This window comes from Indicator indicator, chromosome 42 (genome assembly GCF_027791375.1).
Source record: "Indicator indicator isolate 239-I01 chromosome 42, UM_Iind_1.1, whole genome shotgun sequence".
Taxonomy (NCBI): domain Eukaryota; kingdom Metazoa; phylum Chordata; class Aves; order Piciformes; family Indicatoridae; genus Indicator; species Indicator indicator.
Genome location: NC_072051.1, coordinates 749,745 through 769,143, shown reverse-complemented (window position 1 = coordinate 769,143; position 19,399 = coordinate 749,745). Strand labels below are relative to the sequence as shown.

General features: G+C 59.2%; 1 protein-coding gene across 1 annotated transcript; it reads right to left on the bottom strand.

The window, feature by feature from the left end:
- Positions 1-853: 853 nt before the first annotated feature.
- On the bottom strand, positions 854-19,183 carry LOC128979093 (cholesteryl ester transfer protein-like). The gene is made up of 17 exons (XM_054397187.1): positions 19,145-19,183; positions 17,744-17,912; positions 15,465-15,579; positions 13,031-13,165; positions 11,575-11,645; positions 10,316-10,403; positions 9,947-10,016; positions 9,427-9,487; positions 5,982-6,073; positions 4,955-5,134; positions 3,823-3,873; positions 3,213-3,380; positions 2,207-2,274; positions 2,020-2,062; positions 1,863-1,932; positions 1,025-1,110; positions 854-928 (listed from the first exon to the last, which is right to left on the bottom strand). The coding sequence occupies exons 1-17, from the start codon at positions 19,181-19,183 to the stop codon at positions 854-856; spliced, it is 1,581 nt and encodes a 526-aa protein (XP_054253162.1).
- Between the last annotated feature and the right edge of the window lie 216 nt (positions 19,184-19,399).

Below are 19,399 nucleotides of genomic sequence, written 5' to 3'. Positions count from 1 at the left end.
TGTTGTTTGAGTTGCTGAAGTTGGTCAAAATCAGGATCGTCATGGTAGAAACAAACCCTCAGGATCAGCAACCCTGCAGAGAAGGACCTGGGGGTGCTGGGGGGGTGAAGCTGGACAGAAGCCAGCAATGGGCAGTGGCAGCACAGAAGGCCAAGGGCAGCCTGGGCTTCATCCAGAGCAGTGTGGCCAGAGCTGGAGGAGAGAGGATCCTGCCCCTCTGCTCTGCCCTGCTGAGGCCACATCTGGAATATTGTGTCCAGGTCTGGGCCCCTCAGGTCAAGAAGGACCTCAGGGAACTGCTTGAGAGAGTCCAGCCCAGAGCCCCAGAGCTGCTGCAGGCAGTGGAACATCTCCTGTGAGGCTAGGCTGAGGGAGCTGGGGCTTGGAGCTGGGAGCAGAGCAGCCTGAGGGCTGCCCTCATGGCAGGGCTGGAGCCAGGCTCTGCTCAGGGATGGCCAAGGACAGCACAGGGGGCACTGGGGGCAAGCTGGAGCAGAGGAGGTGCCAGGGGAACAGGAGGGAAAACTTTGTCCCTGTGAGGCTGCTGGAGGCCTGGAGCAGGCTGCCCAGAGAGGTTGTGGAGTCTCCTGCTCTGGAGAGCTTCCAACCCCCCCTGGATGTGTTCTGTGTGCCCTGCCCTGGGTGATGCTGCTCTGGCAGGGGGGTTGGGCTGGGTGATCCCCAGAGGTCCCTTCCAAGCCCTGCCCTGCTGTGATGTGCAGCTGGAGCCTTTCTCAGGGGAAGCAAAGCAAGTTGCAGCCAAGCTGGCTTTACTTAGCTCACTTTTAATTGGTTCAGAAGCAATCCTTCTGCTGCACACAAGCTCTGACATCCCTTGCTGAAGGCATCAGCCCTAGAATTTCTTCTCAAAGAAATCAAGCAGCAAATGGTTGGGGAAGCTGAAGTCAAGCTGGACAATGACATAGCCCTGAGAAGGAAGGAGAGCACAGGGAAGATCCCATCAGGTTGTGGCCCCCTGGCAAGCAGGACTGGGAGGGGTTGGTGGTGCCTGAACTCTGCTTACCTGCCTGGTGACAATCTCAGGGTTTATGATCTCAAACAGATGAAGTCCTTTGCTGTTCATCAGTGAAGTCAAAGCTTCTGCAAACCCTATGGGATCAGCAAACCCTTCCAGTTCCAGCTGCAGCCATCCTGGCTTGCTGCTCATCCTCTGCTACCACCTTGGCTGCTGATTGCCACAAGCTAATTATGCCCCAACACCCCCACGACCTTCAGCCTGATGGAAGCTTCATTGTTCCTCTCTCCCAGCTGTTACAGAGGGTCCCCTCCTCCCCAGGTAAATCCAGCAGGAATGTGGTTCCCCCAACACCAGCTGTCAGGGTCACTGAGGTAAGGCTGCAGAGGGGCTGTCCCCAAAGGCCTGCAGGGACAGGGCCAGGGGCAATGGTGTGAAGTGAGAGCAGAGCAGATGGAGATTGGATGTGAGGAACAAGTCCTGCACCAGGAGGTTGCTGGAACTCTGCAACAGGTTGCCCAGGGAGGGGCTGCTCAGAAGGGGCTGTGGGGATAGGCCCAGGGGCAATGGTTTGGAAGTGGAGCAGGGCAGAGTCAGGTTGGAGCTCAGGAGGAAGTTGTGCCCAGGGAGGCTGGGCAGACACTGGCACAGGTTGCCCAGGGAGGTGCTGGAGGCTCCACCTCTGGAGATCTTCAAGACCAAGCTGGACAAGGCTCTGGGCAACCTGTTCTGGTGGCAGACTTCCTACTTCCCTGTAGGGCAGTTGGACTGGGTGAGCTTTGGAGGTCCCTTCCCACCCAACGCATTCTCTGATTCTACATAGACCTGGTGTTAGACACCTGCTGGAGTCTCACTGCTGGCACTTCCCCAAAGGGTAAAAACTCACTTGAGGTCACTTCTGGGATCCCAACATGGGAGATCATTGTCTGCAGGAAGTCCCTTAGGGATGGCTCACTCTGAAAGGCAGAAGATTCCCACCCAGAGAGTTTAAATCCCATCCTTCAGTCACCAAATGGCCTGAAGAAGACTTTCTGAGGACTTACCCCACTTGGGTCAGCTGTGCACTGAAAGACTTTAAACTCTATCCTGAAGGGAAGAACACAGGGAAGAAAAAAAAAAAAAAGAGGGGAAGAGGTCACCCCTGACTTGCAGAGGTCCTCCTCTTTTTATGCTGCTCTCAGGCAGGGGCTAAAAGGGGCAATGAAACCCAGGAGAGACTACAGTGCCCACCTGGGGTCTGAAGGGTGCAGGAGGAGTTTCTTCTCTGCATAGGCAGCTTGGATGGTGACTGTGATTTCCTGCACAGAGATGAAGAGCAGGGCTGATTCTTCCAGCAGGGAGCTGCTTGTGGGCACTTTGGGTCACCTGCTATGGCCCAGAGCTCAGCACCCTTCTGGCTTTACCTCCAGGTATGACCAGAGAAGGTCAGGATTCTCCTTCTCCATTTGCATGGCACAACCCTCCCTTGATAGCCACAGTCTTAGCCTGTGGAGCCCTGGACTGGCTCATCCCCAGGGCTGATGCTGTTCACAGCGGGGACTGGGCTGGAAGGGACCCTCCCAGGGCATCCTGTCCAACCCCCTGCAGGCAGCAGGGACACCTCCAGCTGGAGCAGGCTGCCCAGGGACACAGCCAGGCTGAGCTTGAATGGCTCCAGGGATGGAGCCTCCAGCACCTCCCTGGGCAACCTGTGCCAGTGTCTGCCCAGCCTCCCTGGGCACAACTTCCTCCTGAGCTCCAACCTAACTCTGTCCTGCTCCACTTCCAAACCATTGCCCCTGGGCCTATCCCCACAGCCCCTCCTGAACAGTCCCTCCCCAGCCTGCCTGCAGCTCCCCTGCAGAGCTTCAGCTGCAGCTCTCAGCTCTCCCTGCAGCCTTCTCTTCTGCAGGCTGCACAGCCCCAACTCTCCCAGCCTGGCCCCACACCAGAGGTGCTCTAGTTGGAGGTATCCCTGCCCATGGCAGGGGGGGTTGGACCAGATGACCTTTGGAGGTCCTTTCCACTGCAATCTGTGGAGCTGTGGAAATCTCCAAATCATTCTCAGCATCAGATGTCAAGGGAAGAAGTGGAAGTGTTAAAGGAACCAAGATGCCTTCTCCACCTCTCCTGGTTCAGCCACTGCCCCTTCCCAAAGGGCTCCCTAACCCTTACAGTCCCTCAGCACCAGCAGTGCTCCAGACCTAGCACAGAGCCTGGCCCAAGGTATGGAGAGTCAGGAGAAGCAAGAACTGACCTTCTCCATGTACAGAACCATCCTGGGCTGCTCTCCTGCAGGAAAGATGCTGAGCTCCACTGCCACCAAGGAGCTCACCACGGTCCCCTCAGGCTGAAGAGAGATACGGGGATGGGCAAGACTCCACACCTTGGCCGCAGACTCATTGTAGGAGGTGCCTTGAAAAATCTGGTCAGGGAGGGAGCAGCAAGAGAATCAGGGAGGGAAGGAGCAACAGGAGAATTGGGGAGGGAAGGAGCAGCAGGAGAATCGGGGAGGGAAAAGCACTAACAGGAGAATCAGGGAGGGAAGGGGCAGCAGAGAACCAGGGAGGGAAAGAGCAGCAGGAGAATCAATCAGACTTTTCTCCAGCTTCAGGCCACTCTGTCACCAGCTGCACCCCCTCTGTAGTCCCCAATTCCTCCTCCACACAAGTCCCAAAACCTCAGCCACGTCCCAGGGAACCTGTGACACCGAGGGGGGAGTAACCCTCCTTGCAAAGCAAAAGTCCCAGCAGGCCCAGCCAAGAGTGAAGTTGTTGAGGGAAGGACAGGAGATGTTACAGTGCAACAGCAGCCCCCTGAGAATTGCTCATTTGACACAAAAAGCTCCAAAGAGGACCCAAAGTTACCATCTGCACTGCCTTGTGCTGTGCTTCCGACTCCTCCGCTCCAAACAGCTCCTGAGGGAACAAACCACAGACAGGGGACAGAGAGCTGAGAGGCAGGGTGGTGCCCAGCCCTGCTGGATAGGCCAGGGGCACAGCTGAGGGCATCCCAACCTCAGGCTGGAGAGCAGGAGGCTGAGGGAGACCTCAGTGCTCTCTGCAGCTCCCTGAAGGGAGGTTGGAGTCAGCAGGGAGCAGCCTCTGCTCCTTGGGGGCAAGGGACAGGAGCAGAGGAGATGGTTCCAAGCGGCACCAGGGGAGGTCCAGGCTGGATCTCAGGAAATCTTTCTGCCCTGGAAGGGATCTCAGACATTGGGAGAGGCTGCCCAGGGCAGTGCTGCAGTCTCCATCCCTGGGGGTGTTCCAGCAGCTGTGGAGCTGGGGCTTAGGGACATGGTTTGGTGCTGAGCCTGCAGTGCTGGGTGGAGGGCTGGACTGGATGATTCATAGATCCATAGAATGGTTTGGGTTGGAAGGGACCTCAAAGACCATCCAGTTCCAATCCCTCTACCATGGGCAGGGACACCTCTCACCAGCACAGGTTGCTCCAGGCCTCATCCAGCCTGGCCTGGAACACCTCCAGACAGGAGGCATCCACAGCCTCCCTGGGCAGCCTGTGCCAGAGTCTCACCTCCCTCACACTCAAGAACTTCTTCCTCAGCTCCACTCTAACCCTGCTCTGCCTCAGCTCCAAACCATTCCCCCTTGGCCTGTTTCTAGACCCCCTCAGCAAAAGTTCCTCTGCAGCCTTCCTGCAGGATCCCTTCAGGTCCTGGCAGGCAGCTCTGAGGTCCCCCTGGAGCCTTCTCCTCTGCAGGCTGCACACCCCCAGCTCCCTCAGCCTGGCCTCACAGCAGAGCTGCTCCAGCCCTTGGAGCATCTTTGTGGCCTCCTCTGGCCTCACTCCACAGCTCTGTGTCCTCCTTCTGCTGGGGACAGCAGAGCTGGAGGCAGGACTGGAGGTGAGGTCTGAGCAGAGCAGAGCCCAGGGGCAGAGTCCCCTCTCCTGCCCTGCTGCCCACACTCCTCTGGCTGCAGCCTCGATGTATAAGGGGGAAGGCGGGGAGGGGGGACACACCACCCCTGAGGGAGTCACCTGCAGCTTGTCCCCTGTGATGGTCCCCACCAGGCGCTGGTCCATAAAGGCAGCTGAAGCCAGGGAGCTGAGGACCTGCTCAGAGAACCAGAAGTAGAGCATGCGGGAGGCAGGCAGCAGCCCCGGAGAGAACAGCGAGTCCTGGAGAGCAGCTGAGTGGTTCTGGTACCAGACCGAGCCCTGGCGAGGGAAGCCAGAGGCTGTGAGCCATGCAGGGAGGCAGCACAAACCATCCCCACCTCCATCTGCACTGCCAGGAGAAGGCCTGCACCCAGAGCTGAGTGGGTGAGAGGCTGGCGGCAGACCCAGGACCCGGGGGTGCCGGTTGGCAGCAGCTGAAGATGAGCCCAGGGGGTGCCCAGGTGGGCAAGAAGGGCACCAGCAGCCTGGCCTGGAGCAGCAATGGTGTGGGCAGCAGGAGCAGGGCAGGGAGTGTGCCCCTGCAATGGGCACTGGGGAGGGCACAGCTTGAGTGCTGGGTCAGGTTTGGGCTCCTGACTGCCAGAAGGACACTGAGGAGCTGGAGCAGGTCCAGAGAAGGGCAAGAAAGGTGGGGAAGGGTCTGGAGAAGAGGGCTGGGGAGGAGCAGCTGAGGGAGCTGGGGGGGTTGATGTGGAGAAGAGGAAGCTGAGGGAGACCTCACTGCTCTCTACAGCTCCCTGAGAGGAGGCTGCAGCCAGGTGGGGGTTGGGCTCTGCTCCCTACTCTCAGGTGAGAGAAGGAGAGAAAATGTCCTGAAATTGTGCCAGGGGAGGCTTAGGTTGGAGATGTGGTTCCAAGAGTGGTCAGGGATTGGCAGAGGCTTCCCAGGGAGGTGGTGGAGTCCCCATGCCTGGACTCCAGGCATGTTGTTGCAGAACTTGTGGCCATGGCACTTGGGGCCAGGGTTTGGTGGCCAGGGTGGGGTTGGGTTGCTGTGGCACTGGATGATCTCAGAGAGCTTCTCCAACCCAAACCAGTCTCTGATTCTCTGATTCCATCATCCCCAGGAAGCCTTTGGTGGCTGAGCAGCCCTGGGGCTCCTTACCTTGTGGTAGGAATCCACATAAGTTGCTGTTATCAAAGGAGCTGATGCTAGGGAGATGTCCAGCCCAATGCCCTTATCCTGGACAAAGTTTGCTGCAGGCAGAAAGACACAACCCTCACAGCACAACCCCAGCTGCAAGCAAGGGCTAAGAGCAGCTGCTTTGAGGCTTTACCACAGGAGGGGGGCTGGGAGGTATCACAGAACATAGGGCTGGGGCTGAGGGGGGCACTTCTTGTGGTGCCTGTGCTGATCCTGCTCTCTCTGACTCAGTTTCTCCACTGGGAAATTTGGGGGCATTGCTCTCAGGGTTGCACTCACCAGAGTGAGCCAAATGAGGCTTGAAGAGCCAGTGGAAGATGTTCCTGCTGGCCGCAGGGGGTTGGACTGGATGAGCTTGAAAGGTCCCTTCCAACCCAAATCAGTCTGAGACTCTCTTCTCACAGGAGACAGAACATGGAACAGCCTCAAGTTGCACCAGGGCAGGTTGGGGCTGGGCATTGGGCAACTTTTTTTTTTTTCCCTTCAGGAGTGGTCAGGGATTGGAACAGACTGACCAGGGAGGTGGTGGAGTCCCCATGCCTGGAGGGGTTTAGAGGTTGCTTAGATGTGGGTGCTGAGATGAATGGGTCAGTGGTGAACATGGCAGAGCAGGGTTAATGGTTGGACCTGAGGATCACAGCATCCCAGAATGGCTCAGGATGGAAGGGAGCTCAGAGATCATCTGCTCCAACATCCTGCCATGGGTAGGGACACCTCTCAGCTAGACTCAGCTGCTCCAGCCTGGCCTGGAACACCTCCAGGCAGGAGGCAGCCACAGCCTCCCTGGGCAGCCTGTGCCAGAGTCTCACCTCCCTCACACTGAACAAATTCTTCCTCAGCTCCACTCTAACCCTGCTCTGCCTCAGCTCCAAACCATTCCCCCTTGGCCTGGCTCCAGACCCCCTCAGCAAAAGTTCCTCCGCAGCCTTCCTGCAGCATCCCTTCAGGTCCTGGCAGGCAGCTCTGAGGACCCCCTGGAGCCTTCTCCTCTGCAGGCTGCACACCCCCAGCTCCCTCAGCCTGGCCTCACAGCAAAGCTGCTCCAGCCCTTGGATCACCTCAAGGGCCTTTTCCAACCTGACTAATTCCACAATTCCATGATTTTGCTCCTTCTCCCTGATATGTGAGCCTGGGAACCATAGGAAAGCCTTCATCAGGCAGAGAGAGAGATGCTGCAGTCTGTCACCCTCAGCACTGCAAGGCATGCTCCTGCTCCAGCTCCCCTGTTCCTGTTCCAGCTACCATCAGCTCCCCTGCTCCTGTTCCAGCTACCATCAGCTTCCCTGCTCCTGTTCCAGCTACCATCAGCTTCCCTCCAGCTCCCCTGCTCCTGTTCCAGCTACCATCAGCTTCCCTGCTCCTGTTCCAGCTACCATCAGCTCCCCTGCTCCTGTTCCAGCTACCATCAGCTTCCCTGCTCCTGTTCCAGCTACCATCAGCTCCCCTGCTCCTGTTCCAGCTTCCCTCCAGCTCCCCTGCTCCTGTTCCAGCTACCATCAGCTTCCCTGCTCCTGTTCCAGCTACCATCAGCTCCCCTGCTCCTGTTCCAGCTCCCCTCCAGCTCCCCTGTTCCTGTTCCAGCTACCATCAGCTCCCCTGCTCCTGTTCCAGCTTCCCTCCAGCTCCCCTGCTCCTGTTCCAGCTCCCCTCCAGCTCCCCTGCTCCTGTTCCAGCTACCATCAGCTCCCCTGCTCCTGTTCCAGCTACCATCAGCTTCCCTGCTCCTGTTCCAGCTACCATCAGCTCCCCTGCTCCTGTTCCAGCTTCCCTCCAGCTCCCCTGCTCCTGTTCCAGCTACCATCAGCTTCCCTGCTCCTGTTCCAGCTACCATCAGCTCCCCTGCTCCTGTTCCAGCTCCCCTCCAGCTCCCCTGTTCCTGTTCCAGCTACCATCAGCTCCCCTGCTCCTGTTCCAGCTACCATCAGCTTCCCTGCTCCTGTTCCAGCTACCATCAGCTCCCCTGCTCCTGTTCCAGCTCCCCTCCAGCTCCCCTGCTCCTGTTCCAGCTCCCCTCCAGCTCCCCTGTTCCTGTTCCAGCTACCATCAGCTTCCCTCCAGCTCCCCTGCTCCTGTTCCAGCTACCATCAGCTCCCCTGCTCCTGTTCCAGCTACCATCAGCTCCCCTCCAGCTCCCCTGCTCCTGTTCCAGCTACCATCAGCTCCCCTGCAGCTCCCCTGCTCCTGTTCCAGCTACCATCAGCTCCCCTGCTCCTGTTCCAGCTTCCCTCCAGCTCCCCTGCTCCTGTTCCAGCTACCATCAGCTTCCCTGCTCCTGTTCCAGCTACCATCAGCTCCCCTGCTCCTGTTCCAGCTACCATCAGCTCCCCTGCTCCTGTTCCAGCTACCATCAGCTTCCCTGCTCCTGTTCCAGCTACCATCAGCTCCCCTGCTCCTGTTCCAGCTTCCCTCCAGCTCCCCTGCTCCTGTTCCAGCTACCATCAGCTTCCCTGCTCCTGTTCCAGCTACCATCAGCTCCCCTGCTCCTGTTCCAGCTCCCCTCCAGCTCCCCTGTTCCTGTTCCAGCTACCATCAGCTCCCCTGCTCCTGTTCCAGCTCCCCTCCAGCTCCCCTGTTCCTGTTCCAGCTACCATCAGCTCCCCTGCTCCTGTTCCAGCTACCATCAGCTTCCCTGCTCCTGTTCCAGCTACCATCAGCTCCCCTGCTCCTGTTCCAGCTCCCCTCCAGCTCCCCTGCTCCTGTTCCAGCTCCCCTCCAGCTCCCCTGTTCCTGTTCCAGCTACCATCAGCTTCCCTCCAGCTCCCCTGCTCCTGTTCCAGCTACCATCAGCTCCCCTGCTCCTGTTCCAGCTACCATCAGCTCCCCTCCAGCTCCCCTGCTCCTGTTCCAGCTACCATCAGCTCCCCTGCTCCTGTTCCAGCTACCATCAGCTTCCCTGCTCCTGTTCCAGCTACCATCAGCTCCCCTGCAGCTCCCCTGCTCCTGTTCCAGCTACCATCAGCTCCCCTGCTCCTGTTCCAGCTACCATCAGCTCCCCTGCTCCTGTTCCAGCTACCATCAGCTTCCCTCCAGCTCCCCTGCTCCTGTTCCAGCTACCATCAGCTTCCCTCCAGCTCCCCTGCTCCTGTTCCAGCTACCATCAGCTTCCCTCCAGCTCCTGTTCCAGCTACCCCCTGCAGCTCTCCTGCCCCTCTGGCCACCACATGAGGCAGGAGCAGCTCCTCACCACCTGCAGTGTGCCTTCTCCCAGTGCAACCACCCCAAGATCCACCCTGACCCAGAAACCTCAAAGCAGAACACTGCCAAGGTTTGGTTTGCTGTTATCTGGGGGGGTTGGGATCCCACAAACAGTTCTGAAGGAGCTTTTGGGCTGGCTGTGGTCACTGCCCTGCTGGGGCTGAAGTGGGAGGTGTGCCAAAGGCAGGCAGAAAGCCCCAGTGATAGTTACCTGCTAAATCCTGAACAAAACTGGCCAGCATCTGGGCAACAAAATTGATCTCAGTGCACACCTGCAGGAGGAGAGCAGAGTAAACCTCAATGTGGGGGAGGAGAAGCTGGGCTGGTGGAGCTGGGCTGGCATGGGGAGCCCTGGGGGGGTTGCTCAGAGTCCAGCACCATCAGAGATTCCAGGATATGGTTGAGGCTCCATCCCTGGAGCCATTCCAGCTCAGCCTGGCTGTGTCCCTGGGCAGCCTGCTCCAGCTGGGGCTGTCCCTGCTGCCTGCAGAGGGTTGGGCAGGATGCCCTGGGAGGGTCCCTTCCAGCCCAAGGCAATCTGTGAAGCTGTGACTGTGTCTTAAAGCCCCCAGTGCCAGCACAACCTCCCACCCGGGCCAGGCTGGGTGCTTTGTGGATTCATTTTCTCTATCTCACTGCTCACAGGCACTGGAGGTGCACTGCTGTTATCCTCTGGGCGTGCACCAGGAGCCTGCAGCCTTCCTCCATCCCCAGGCAGGGCTGGACCTTACCTCCCTCTTGAGAGCAAACTTCAGAGTGAAGGAGATGAAGTCTGTGAAGAGCTGCTTCAGCCAGCCTGGCCTGCAGGAGACACAGGAAGCAGAGAATCAGAGAATTGTCAGGGCTGGAAGGGAGCTCAAGGCTCAGCCAGCTCCAACCCCCTGCCATGGGCAGGGACACCTCACACCACAGCAGGTTGCTCACAGCCACCTCCAGCCTGGCTGCAAAAACCTCCAGGCAGGAGGCTTCCACCACCTCCCTGGGCAACCTCTGCCAGGCTCTCACCACCCTCCTGGGCAAGAAGCCCCCGGGGGGCTTGCTCAGGCTGAAGTGCTCAGGGAGCAGCAGCTGGAGGCTGCTTTTGAAGGGGACAGACTCACTCCTTGTCTCCTTGGAGGTGCAGAGTCAGCTTGTGGAAGGTCAGGTAGCAGTGTGAGGCATCAGCAGCCACTTGGTCCCTCTGGCACACTGTGTGGCATGGAAGAGAAGGAGGGGGAAAAGGAACAGAAAATAGCAAATTTGCTGCCAGGATGAGGAGGACAAAGGTGCTGCAGGCACTGCAGAGCTGGGCTGGGGCAGGCAGAATTCCCCCCAGAGCTCCTGGGGAAGCACAGGAATGCCTCAGGTTGGAAGGGACCTCAAGAGATCACAGCTGGAGGCACAGGAGGCCAAGGGCAGCCTGGGCTGCATCCAAAGCAGCTTTGCCAGAGATCCAGAGAGGTGATTCTGGCACTTGGCTCTGCTCTGCTCAGACCTCACCTGCAGTGCTGTGTGCAGGTCTGGAGCCCTCAATAGAGGAAGGACCTGGACCTGATGGAGAGGGTCCAGAGGAGGCTACAAAAATGCTCAGGGGGTTGGACAGCTCTGCTATGGGACAGGCTGAGGGAGCTGGGGCTGTTCAGCCTGGAGAAGAGAAGGCTCCAGGAAGACCTAAGAGCAACCTGCCAGGACCTGAAGGGGCTCCAGGAAGGCTGCAGAGAGGCCTGCAGGGACAGGCCCAGGGACAATGGCTTCAAACCAGAGCAGAGCAGATTGAGATTGGATGTGAGGAACAAGTTCTGCACTTGAAGGCTGCTGGAACACTGCAACAGGTTGCCCAGGGAGGTGGTTGAGGCTGCATGCCTGGAGATAGTCAAGGTGAGGCTGGACAGGGCTCTGGGCATCCTGATCTAGCTGGGGATGTCCCTGCTGACTGCAGGGGGTTGGACTGGATGAGCTTTGGAGCTCCCTTCCAACCCAGACCCTTCTGTGATTCTATGACATCTGCAAGTAGCTGCTCAAGCCTCACTTGGCTCATTCTGTTGAACCACCCCCAGGGGTTTCTGAGGTGATCACAAACAGCAGGAGATGAGCAGCTGGCCCTCAGGACACGCTCCACCTGTTGCTGGTGTAAACCAGCATGGCTTTGCTGACAGGAGCTGAACTTCCTCTGCTTCATTTGCTGAGGTCTTGGAGGGCCACATTGCCTCCTGGCCTTATGTGCAGAGGGCAGCAGGGATCCACTGCCAGCCTCTAGATGCCATCCACAGACCAGAGAGGTGAGCAGAGCAGGCCCAGGCTGCCTGCTCCTCACCTGGTAGCTGCTGCTGCTGCTCTGGAGGCAGCAGGCAGAGGAAGCCCCAACCCAGCTGTTACTTACTGAGGTCAATGTTGATCTGGAGGTCAATGGAGGACTTGATCTCAAAATCCACTGAATGGAACAGCCTCAAACTAGGAGAGGAGGAGAGAGGACAATTAGCCACCTGTGCTGCTGGGCTGAGCTTCTCCATGGCCACCTGGGAGCTGCAGAGCTTTGCACCATGGTGTGCAGAAGCCCAGCAGGCAGCAGCCCATCTCTGATGCTCTGGCTTGGAATCACTGCAAGCCTCTCAGGAGAGCAGGAGTGGTTGTCCCCTCTCAAAGCTTATAGAGCAACAAATGGGAGTGGAGAAGGCAACTTCATAGAACCACAGAACTGTCAGGGCTGGAAGGGAGCTCAAGGCTCAGCCAGTCCCAACCCCCTGCCATGGGCAGGGACACCTCACACCACAGCAGGTTGCTCACAGCCACATCCAGCCTGGCTGCAAAAACCTCCAGGCATGAGGCTTCCACCACCTCCCTGGGCAACCTGTGCCAGTCTCTCACCACCCTCCTGGGCAAGAATTTCTTCCTCACATCCAATCTCAATCTCCCCACTTCTACTTTTGCTCCATCCCCCCCAGTCCATCCCAGCTTTCTTGGAGCCCCCTTCAGATCCTGCAAGGCCACCAGAAGGTCTCCTGGGAGCCTTCTCCTCTCCCGCCTGCACAACCCCAACTACGACCCTTGGCCATCTTCTCTCCTCATGCAGGGGCTGATGGTGAGAAGGGCAGAAAGCAGATGAGAATCACTGCCCTGCAGAATGTCTCAGGTTGGAAGGGACCTCAGAGATCATCTGCTCCAACCTCCTGCCATGGGCAGGGGCAGCTCTCAGACAGGCAAAGCTGCTCCAGGCCTCATCCAGCCTGGCCTGGAACACCTCCAGACAGGAGGCATCCACAGCCTCCCTGGGCAGCCTGTGCCAGAGTCTCACCTCCCTCACACTCAAGAACTTCTTCCTCAGCTCCACTCTAACCCTGCTCTGCCTCAGCTCCAAACCATTCCCCCTTGGCCTGGCTCTAGACCCCCTCAGCAGAAGTTCCTCTGCAGCCTTCCTCAGGATCCCTTCAGGTCCTGGCAGGCAGCTCTGAGGTCCCCCTGGAGCCTTCTCCTCTGCAGGCTGCACACCCCCAGCTCCCTCAGCCTGGCCTCACAGCAGAGCTGCTCCAGCCCTTGGAGCATCTTTGTGGCCTCCTCTGGCCTCACTCCACAGCTCTGTGTCCTCCTTCTGCTGGGGACAGCAGAGCTGGAGGCAGGACTGGAGGTGAGGTCTGAGCAGAGCAGAGCCCAGGGGCAGAGTCCCCTCTCCTGCCCTGCTGGCAGTGCTGGAGCTAAGCAGCACTCCTGGCTCGTAGGGCAGTCAGCAGAGCTGCCACTGCTGCAGGGCCAGAGGAGCTGTGGCCCCTCTGCACCTGCTGGTGCCAGGGATGCCAGAGCCCTGTCCCCACCGTAGGCAGGAGCTGGGGCTGGGTACTCACAACCAGGCGCCGGCATAGCCGTAGGTCAGGGTCCCTCTGAAGGAGGCTGTGACGTTGTTGATGGCCAAGTGAATGGCATCGTCCTCCCGGAGCTCCACCGCGCTCTGCTCCAGTGACAGCTGATCCACCTGCATGCTGCCAGCAGCACCGCCCCGCTCACTGCCCCGCCCACTGCCCCACCCATGACAGTGCCCAGCCCTGTCGCTGCCCCGCCCACAGCAGTGCCCCACCCATGACAGTACCCAGCCCTGCTCACTGCCCCGCCCACAGCAGTGCCCCGCCCACAGCAGTGCCCAGCCCCACTCTCTGCCCTGCCCACAGCAGTGCCCCACCCACGGCAGTGCCCTGCCCATGACAGTGCCCAGCCCTGCTCACTGCCCTGCCCTGCTCAGTGCCCAGCCCCGCTCAGTGCGCATCCCCAGCTCAGTGCCCAGCCACACTCAGTGCCCACCCCCCACTCTGTGCCCCACCCACTTCAGTGCCCAGCCCCACTCAGTGCCCACCATCTGCTCAGTGCCCAGCCCCCATCAGTGCCCACCCCCCACTCAGTGCCCAGCCCACATCAGTGCCCCGCCCTGCATCAGTGCCCAGCCCCAGTCAGTGCCCAGCCCTCGTCAGTGCACAGCCCCCATCAATGCCCACCCACAGTCAATGACCAGCCCCCATCAGTGCCCAGCACCTGTCAGCGCCCAGGCCCAGGGCCGTTTCCTGTGCCCACCCTTGCCCCACACAAGCTGTTGGCTTCACCCCACAGCTTTGCCCTCTGGCTGCTTGCTGGTTTGCAGGCAGCTGCTGTGCCTCCAAAAGACAACAGGAGAATCATTGAGGGGTTTTAGAATCACAGAGCTGGCAGGGCTGGAAGGGAGCTCAAGGCTCAGCCAGCTCCAACCCCCTGCAATGGGCAGGGACACCTCACACCACAGCAGGTTGCTCACAGCCACCTCCAGCCTGGCTGCAAAAACCTCCAGGCAGGAGGCTTCCACCACCTCCCTGGGCAACCTCTGCTAGGCTCTCACCACCCTCCTGGGCAAGAATTTCTTCCTCACATCCAATCTCAATCTCCCCACTTCTACTTTTGCTCCATCCCCCCCACTCCTATCACTCCCTCACACCCTCCAAAGTCCTTCCCCAGCTTTCTTGGAGCCCCCTTCAGATCCTGCAAGGCCACCAGAAGGTCTCCTGGGAGCCTTCTCCTCTCCAGCCTGCACAACCCCAACTCTCTCAGGCTGTCCTCAGAGCAGAGCAGCTCCAGCCCTCTGCTCCTCCTCCTGGCCCTTCTCTGGACACCTTCCCTCAGAATCTGTCTCTTGGCGTTCTCTTGGTTGGAGAAGCTCTTTCAGCTCCCCCAGTCAAACTATTCTCTAACCCTACCAGGGCTGGGGCTAAGCCATGGCCCTCAGCACCACTTCTCTGCCTCTGAAATACCTCCAGAGATGGACATTCAACCACCTCCCTGAGCAGATTGGGCCAGGCTCGGAGAACCATTTCAGGGAAAAGTTTCTTCTCCTGTCCAACCTAACCCTGCCCTGGGGCAACCTGAGGCCATTTCCTCCTGTCCCATCAGTGGTTTGTGACAAGAAGAGACTGACAGCCTCTCAGGCTGTGCTCTGGGACACCTACAAGATGCCAGGAGCAGAAACAGCAATGGGAATTGCATCATAGAATCATAGAAGTGTTGTCAGGGCTGGAAGGGAGCTCAAAGCTCATCCAGCTCCAACCCCTGCCATGGGCAGGGACACCTCACACCAGCACCGCTTGCTCAGGGCCTCATCCAGCCTGGCCTGGAACACCTCCAGGCAGGGGGCAGCCACAGCCTCCCTGGGCAACCTGTGCCAGTGTCTCCCCAGCCTCACTGACAACAATTTCTTCCTCCTCTCCATTCTCACTCTCCCCTCTCCCAGCTCCAAGCCATTGTCCCTCATCCTGGCACTCCCAGCCCTTGTCCCAAGTCCCTCCCCAGCTCTCCTGGAGCCCCTTCAGGTCCTGGAAGGCTGCTCTGAGGTCTCCCTGGAGCCTTCTCTTCTCCAGGCTGCACAGCCCCAACTCTCCCAGCCTGGCCCCACAGGGGAGGTTCTGCAGCCCTATGGCAAACCCCAGCCCTCTTTGCTACCAAGCATGGCCTGGTGCCACCCTGCTGACAAAGGTGGCTCCAGCAGCCCCAGGCAGGTCCCCTTGGCCACTCCCTGTGCCGTGGACACCATCTGTTGGTGACAGCCCTGCAGTGCCAGCACTGCCCATCCCTGTCATGCCCCCAAGGTGGAAGAGCTCTTCAATAAGACAGCAGCAGCCCAAACCTGAAGGTGCAACCGAGCTACAAGGCACAGAGCAGAAAATGAGTCCAGCCTGGAGCAGGACTTTGCTCTCAGCAGGGGTTCCTGGCACACATTTCCAGCTGCCCACACCCCTCCCAGCACAGGGCCAAGAAGGCACTCACTTGGTCAGCTCGTAGGCCACCTTGCCCAGCAGCCTCACGGACCTCTCCCCGGTGATGTTGGGGAACTTGGCGTTTCTGAAGGCTGCCTGAATGACTTTGGCTGTCTCCTGGTTCACTGGGGGAGGGAGAAAAGGGCAAAGATCACAGAACCAGCACACAACCAGCACAGAGCCACCACACCAGCACCACCACTACCAACACACCATCACCACACAACCATCACCACACCACACAACCATCACCACACCACACAACCATCACCACACCACACAACCACCACCACACAACCACCACCACACAACCATCACCACACAACCACCCCCACACAACCACCCCCACACAACCATCACCACACAACCACCCCCACACAACCATCACCACACAACCACCACCACACAACCACCACCCACACAACCACCACCCCCACACAACCACCACCGCACCACCACCACCACACCACCACCACCACACCACCACCACCACACAACCACCACCACACCACCACCACCACACCACCACCACCACACAACCACCACCCCCACACAACCACCACCCCCACACAACCACCCCCACACCACCACCACCACACCACCACCACCACACAACCATCACCACACAACCACCACCCCCACACAACCATCACCACACAACCATCACCACACAACCACCACCCCCACACAACCATCACCACACAACCATCACCACACAACCATCACCCCCACACAACCACACCACACAACCATCACCCCCACACAACCATCACCACACAACCATCACCACACAACCACCACCCCCACAACCACCACCCCACACAACCACCACCCCACAACCATCACCACACAACCATCACCACACAACCATCACCCCACACAACCATCACCCCACACAACCATCACCCCCACACAACCATCACCCCACAACCATCACCACACACAACCATCACCCCCACACATCACCCCACAACCACACCCCACAACCATCACCCCACACAACCATCACCACACACCCATCACCCCACAACCACCACCCCCACACAACCATCACCACACAACCATCACCCCCACACAACCATCACCACACAACCATCACCCCCACACAACCATCACCACACAACCAACACACCAGCACCACCACCACCCCCACACAACCATCACCCCCACACAACCATCACCACATAACCATCACCCCACAACCATCACCCCACAACCATCACCCCACAACCATCACCCCACACAACCATCCCCACACACCCATCACCCCCCAACCACCACCCCCACACAACCATCACCACACAACCACCACCCCCACACAACCATCACCACACAACCACCACCCCCACACAACCATCACCCCCACACAACCACCACTACAGCACCACCAAACAACCACCACCACACAACCACCACCACCACACAATCACCACCACCACACAATCACCACCACAACACAACCATCACCACGCAACCACCACCATCACCACAACCAACACACAAACACCACCACACAACCAACACCACACCACCACCCAACACCCAGGGAAGAGCACTGCTGAAGCTCTGGGCTGAGGAGAGGGCTTAGAGACCACTTTCTAGCTCCTCTGAGAAGTTCAGTCCAGGTGCCCAAGCTTTCACCCCTGCTCCTGGGCAGCGATCCATAGAATCATTAAGGTTGGAAAAGATCTTCCACACCGTTGAGTCCATCAGGGAGTCGGAAGGTCAGAGCATCACAGAATGCTTTGGGTTGGAAGAACCCTCTGAGATCATCCAGCCCCACACCAACCCAACCCCACCCTGGCCACCAAACCATGGCCACAGGTTCTGCAACATCTCCAGCCATGGGGACTCCTCCACCTCCCTGGGAAGCCTCTGCCAATCCCTCACCACCCTGGAACCACATCTCCAACCTAAGCCTCCCCTGGCACAATTTCAGGCCATGTCCTCTCCTTCTATCACCTGAAACTGGGGAGCAGAGCCCAACACCCACCTGGCTGCAGTCTCCTCTCAGGGAGCTGTACAGAGCAATGAGGTCTCCCTCAGCCTCCTTTCCTTCAGGCTGAACACCCCCAGCTCCCTCAGCTCCTCCTCGTACTCCATGCCCTCCAAACCCCTCACCATCCTCACTGCTCTTCTCTGGACACCCTCCAGCCCCTCTGTGTCTCTGTTTCACTCTGGGGCCACACCTCAGCAGATGCAGAGCCCCCAGGCTGGCTGTGGCAGCAGGGCCCCCCCTCAGATGGCTGCTCCCTGGCTGAGCCATGCCAGGCAAGGGGAGGAACTTACGGAGCAGTGCCGCAGCCTTGGTCATCCTGCAGACGATCCCTGTGGATCTATGAGGGAAATCCCCAAACTCACAGCCTCCTGCTGCTGCTGCTGCTGTGTGGATGAGCAGCAGCAGCAGCATCCCAAAGAGCCCAAGAAGCTTCATCCTGCCAGCCCCCAGCAGCTGTGGCTGGAGCGGAGAGCGACGATAAGAGCAACTGGGGCTTGGCAGTGGCCAAGGCTGCTTTCATACCTCCAAGGAGGCCTGGCTGGGAGCAGGACATGACCTGCTTCCTCCACTTATCAAAACTCATCACACACTTCCTAATCTCCCTATAGCTTCCTTAACACTCTTCAAGCCTTCCTCCCTCAGAGAGACTTGGCTCTCCCACCAGGACCGCTTCTAACTCAGCACACACGGAGGCAGGCAGAGAGAGACCTGGAGGAGGGATGGAGATTAGGAAGGGATGAAGGAAACGGTGTGGGGGGGGTCAGCCTCTGCCCTCTGCCTCCAGCAAGAGCAGTTTGCTCTTCAGACAGAAATATTCCAACAGTTTGCTTTCGTGCAGCAACTTCCCAGCAGAGTCCTGTACAAAAGGAACTCACATCCCAGAATGGCTCAGGCTGGAAGGGACCTCAGAGATCATCTGCTCCAACCTCCTGCCATTGGCAGGATTCTCAGCTAGACTCAGCTGCTCCAGGCCTCATCCAACCTAGCCTGGAACACCTCCAGGCAGGAGGCAACCACAGCCTCCCTGGGCAGCCTGTGCCAGAGTCTCACCTCCCTCACACTGAACAACTTCTTCCTCAGCTCCACTCTAACCCTGCTCTGCCTCAGCTCCAAACCATTCCCCCTTGGCCTGGCTCTAGACATCCTCAGCAAAAGTTCCTCTGCAGCCTTCCTGCAGGATCCCTTCAGGTCCTGGCAGGCAGCTCTGAGGTCCCCCTGGAGCCTTCTCCTCTGCAGGCTGCACACCCCCAGCTCCCTCAGCCTGTGCTCACAGCAGAGCTGCTCCAGCCCTTGCAGCATCTTCGTGGCCTCCTCTGGCCTCACTCCACAGCTCTGTGTCCTCCTTCTGCTGGGGACAGCAGAGCTGGAGGCAGGATTGGAGGTGAGGTCTGAGCAGAGCAGAGTCCAGGGGCAGAATCCCCTCTCCTGCCCTGCTGCCCACACTCCTCTGGCTGCAGCCCAGCACACAGCTGCCTGCAGGGCTGCAGGAGGGCACTGCTGGCTCCCGGGGAGCTGCTCAGCACCCAACACCCCCAGCCTCACCGTGCAGAACTTCCTCCTGATGCCCAACCTTACTCTTCCCTGCTCCAGTTTCAGACCCCTGCCCCTCATCCCCTCCCCACAGACCCTTCTAAGCACGGTGAGGTTCCTCCACCACCGAGGCTCTGAGCTGCTGCCCTGCAGCCCTTTGCCGGCCGCTGGGACCGCTCCGGGAGCAGGAGCGGCGACATCCCGCGGCGCCGCAGGAGCACACTCGGAGCACCGGGCAGGACGAGGTGGCAGGGACAGGTCAGACGCCTGGGCAGGACGAGGTGCCAGGGACAGGACAGACGCCTGGCCCCGGGCTGAGCCCCTTTCCTGCCGGGCAGCCCCCGCCCTGCCTCGCTGAGCGCGTCCGGAGCTGGGAGGTGAACGGCCGCGGGTACCCCCGGGGGCACTGCCGGTCA

Excerpts from the sequence above, each read along its gene's own strand:
- LOC128979093 (XM_054397187.1), bottom strand. The coding sequence starts at position 19,183 with ATGTCGCCGCTCCTGCTCCCGGAGCGGTCCCAGCGGCCG. Across the intron at positions 3,381-3,822 it reads AGCACAAGGCAGTGCAGATG|ATTTTTCAAGGCACCTCCTA; the intron begins GTAACTTTGGGT and ends CTCCCTGACCAG. Across the intron at positions 929-1,024 it reads CTGAGATTGTCACCAGGCAG|GGCTATGTCATTGTCCAGCT; the intron begins GTAAGCAGAGTT and ends CTTCCTTCTCAG.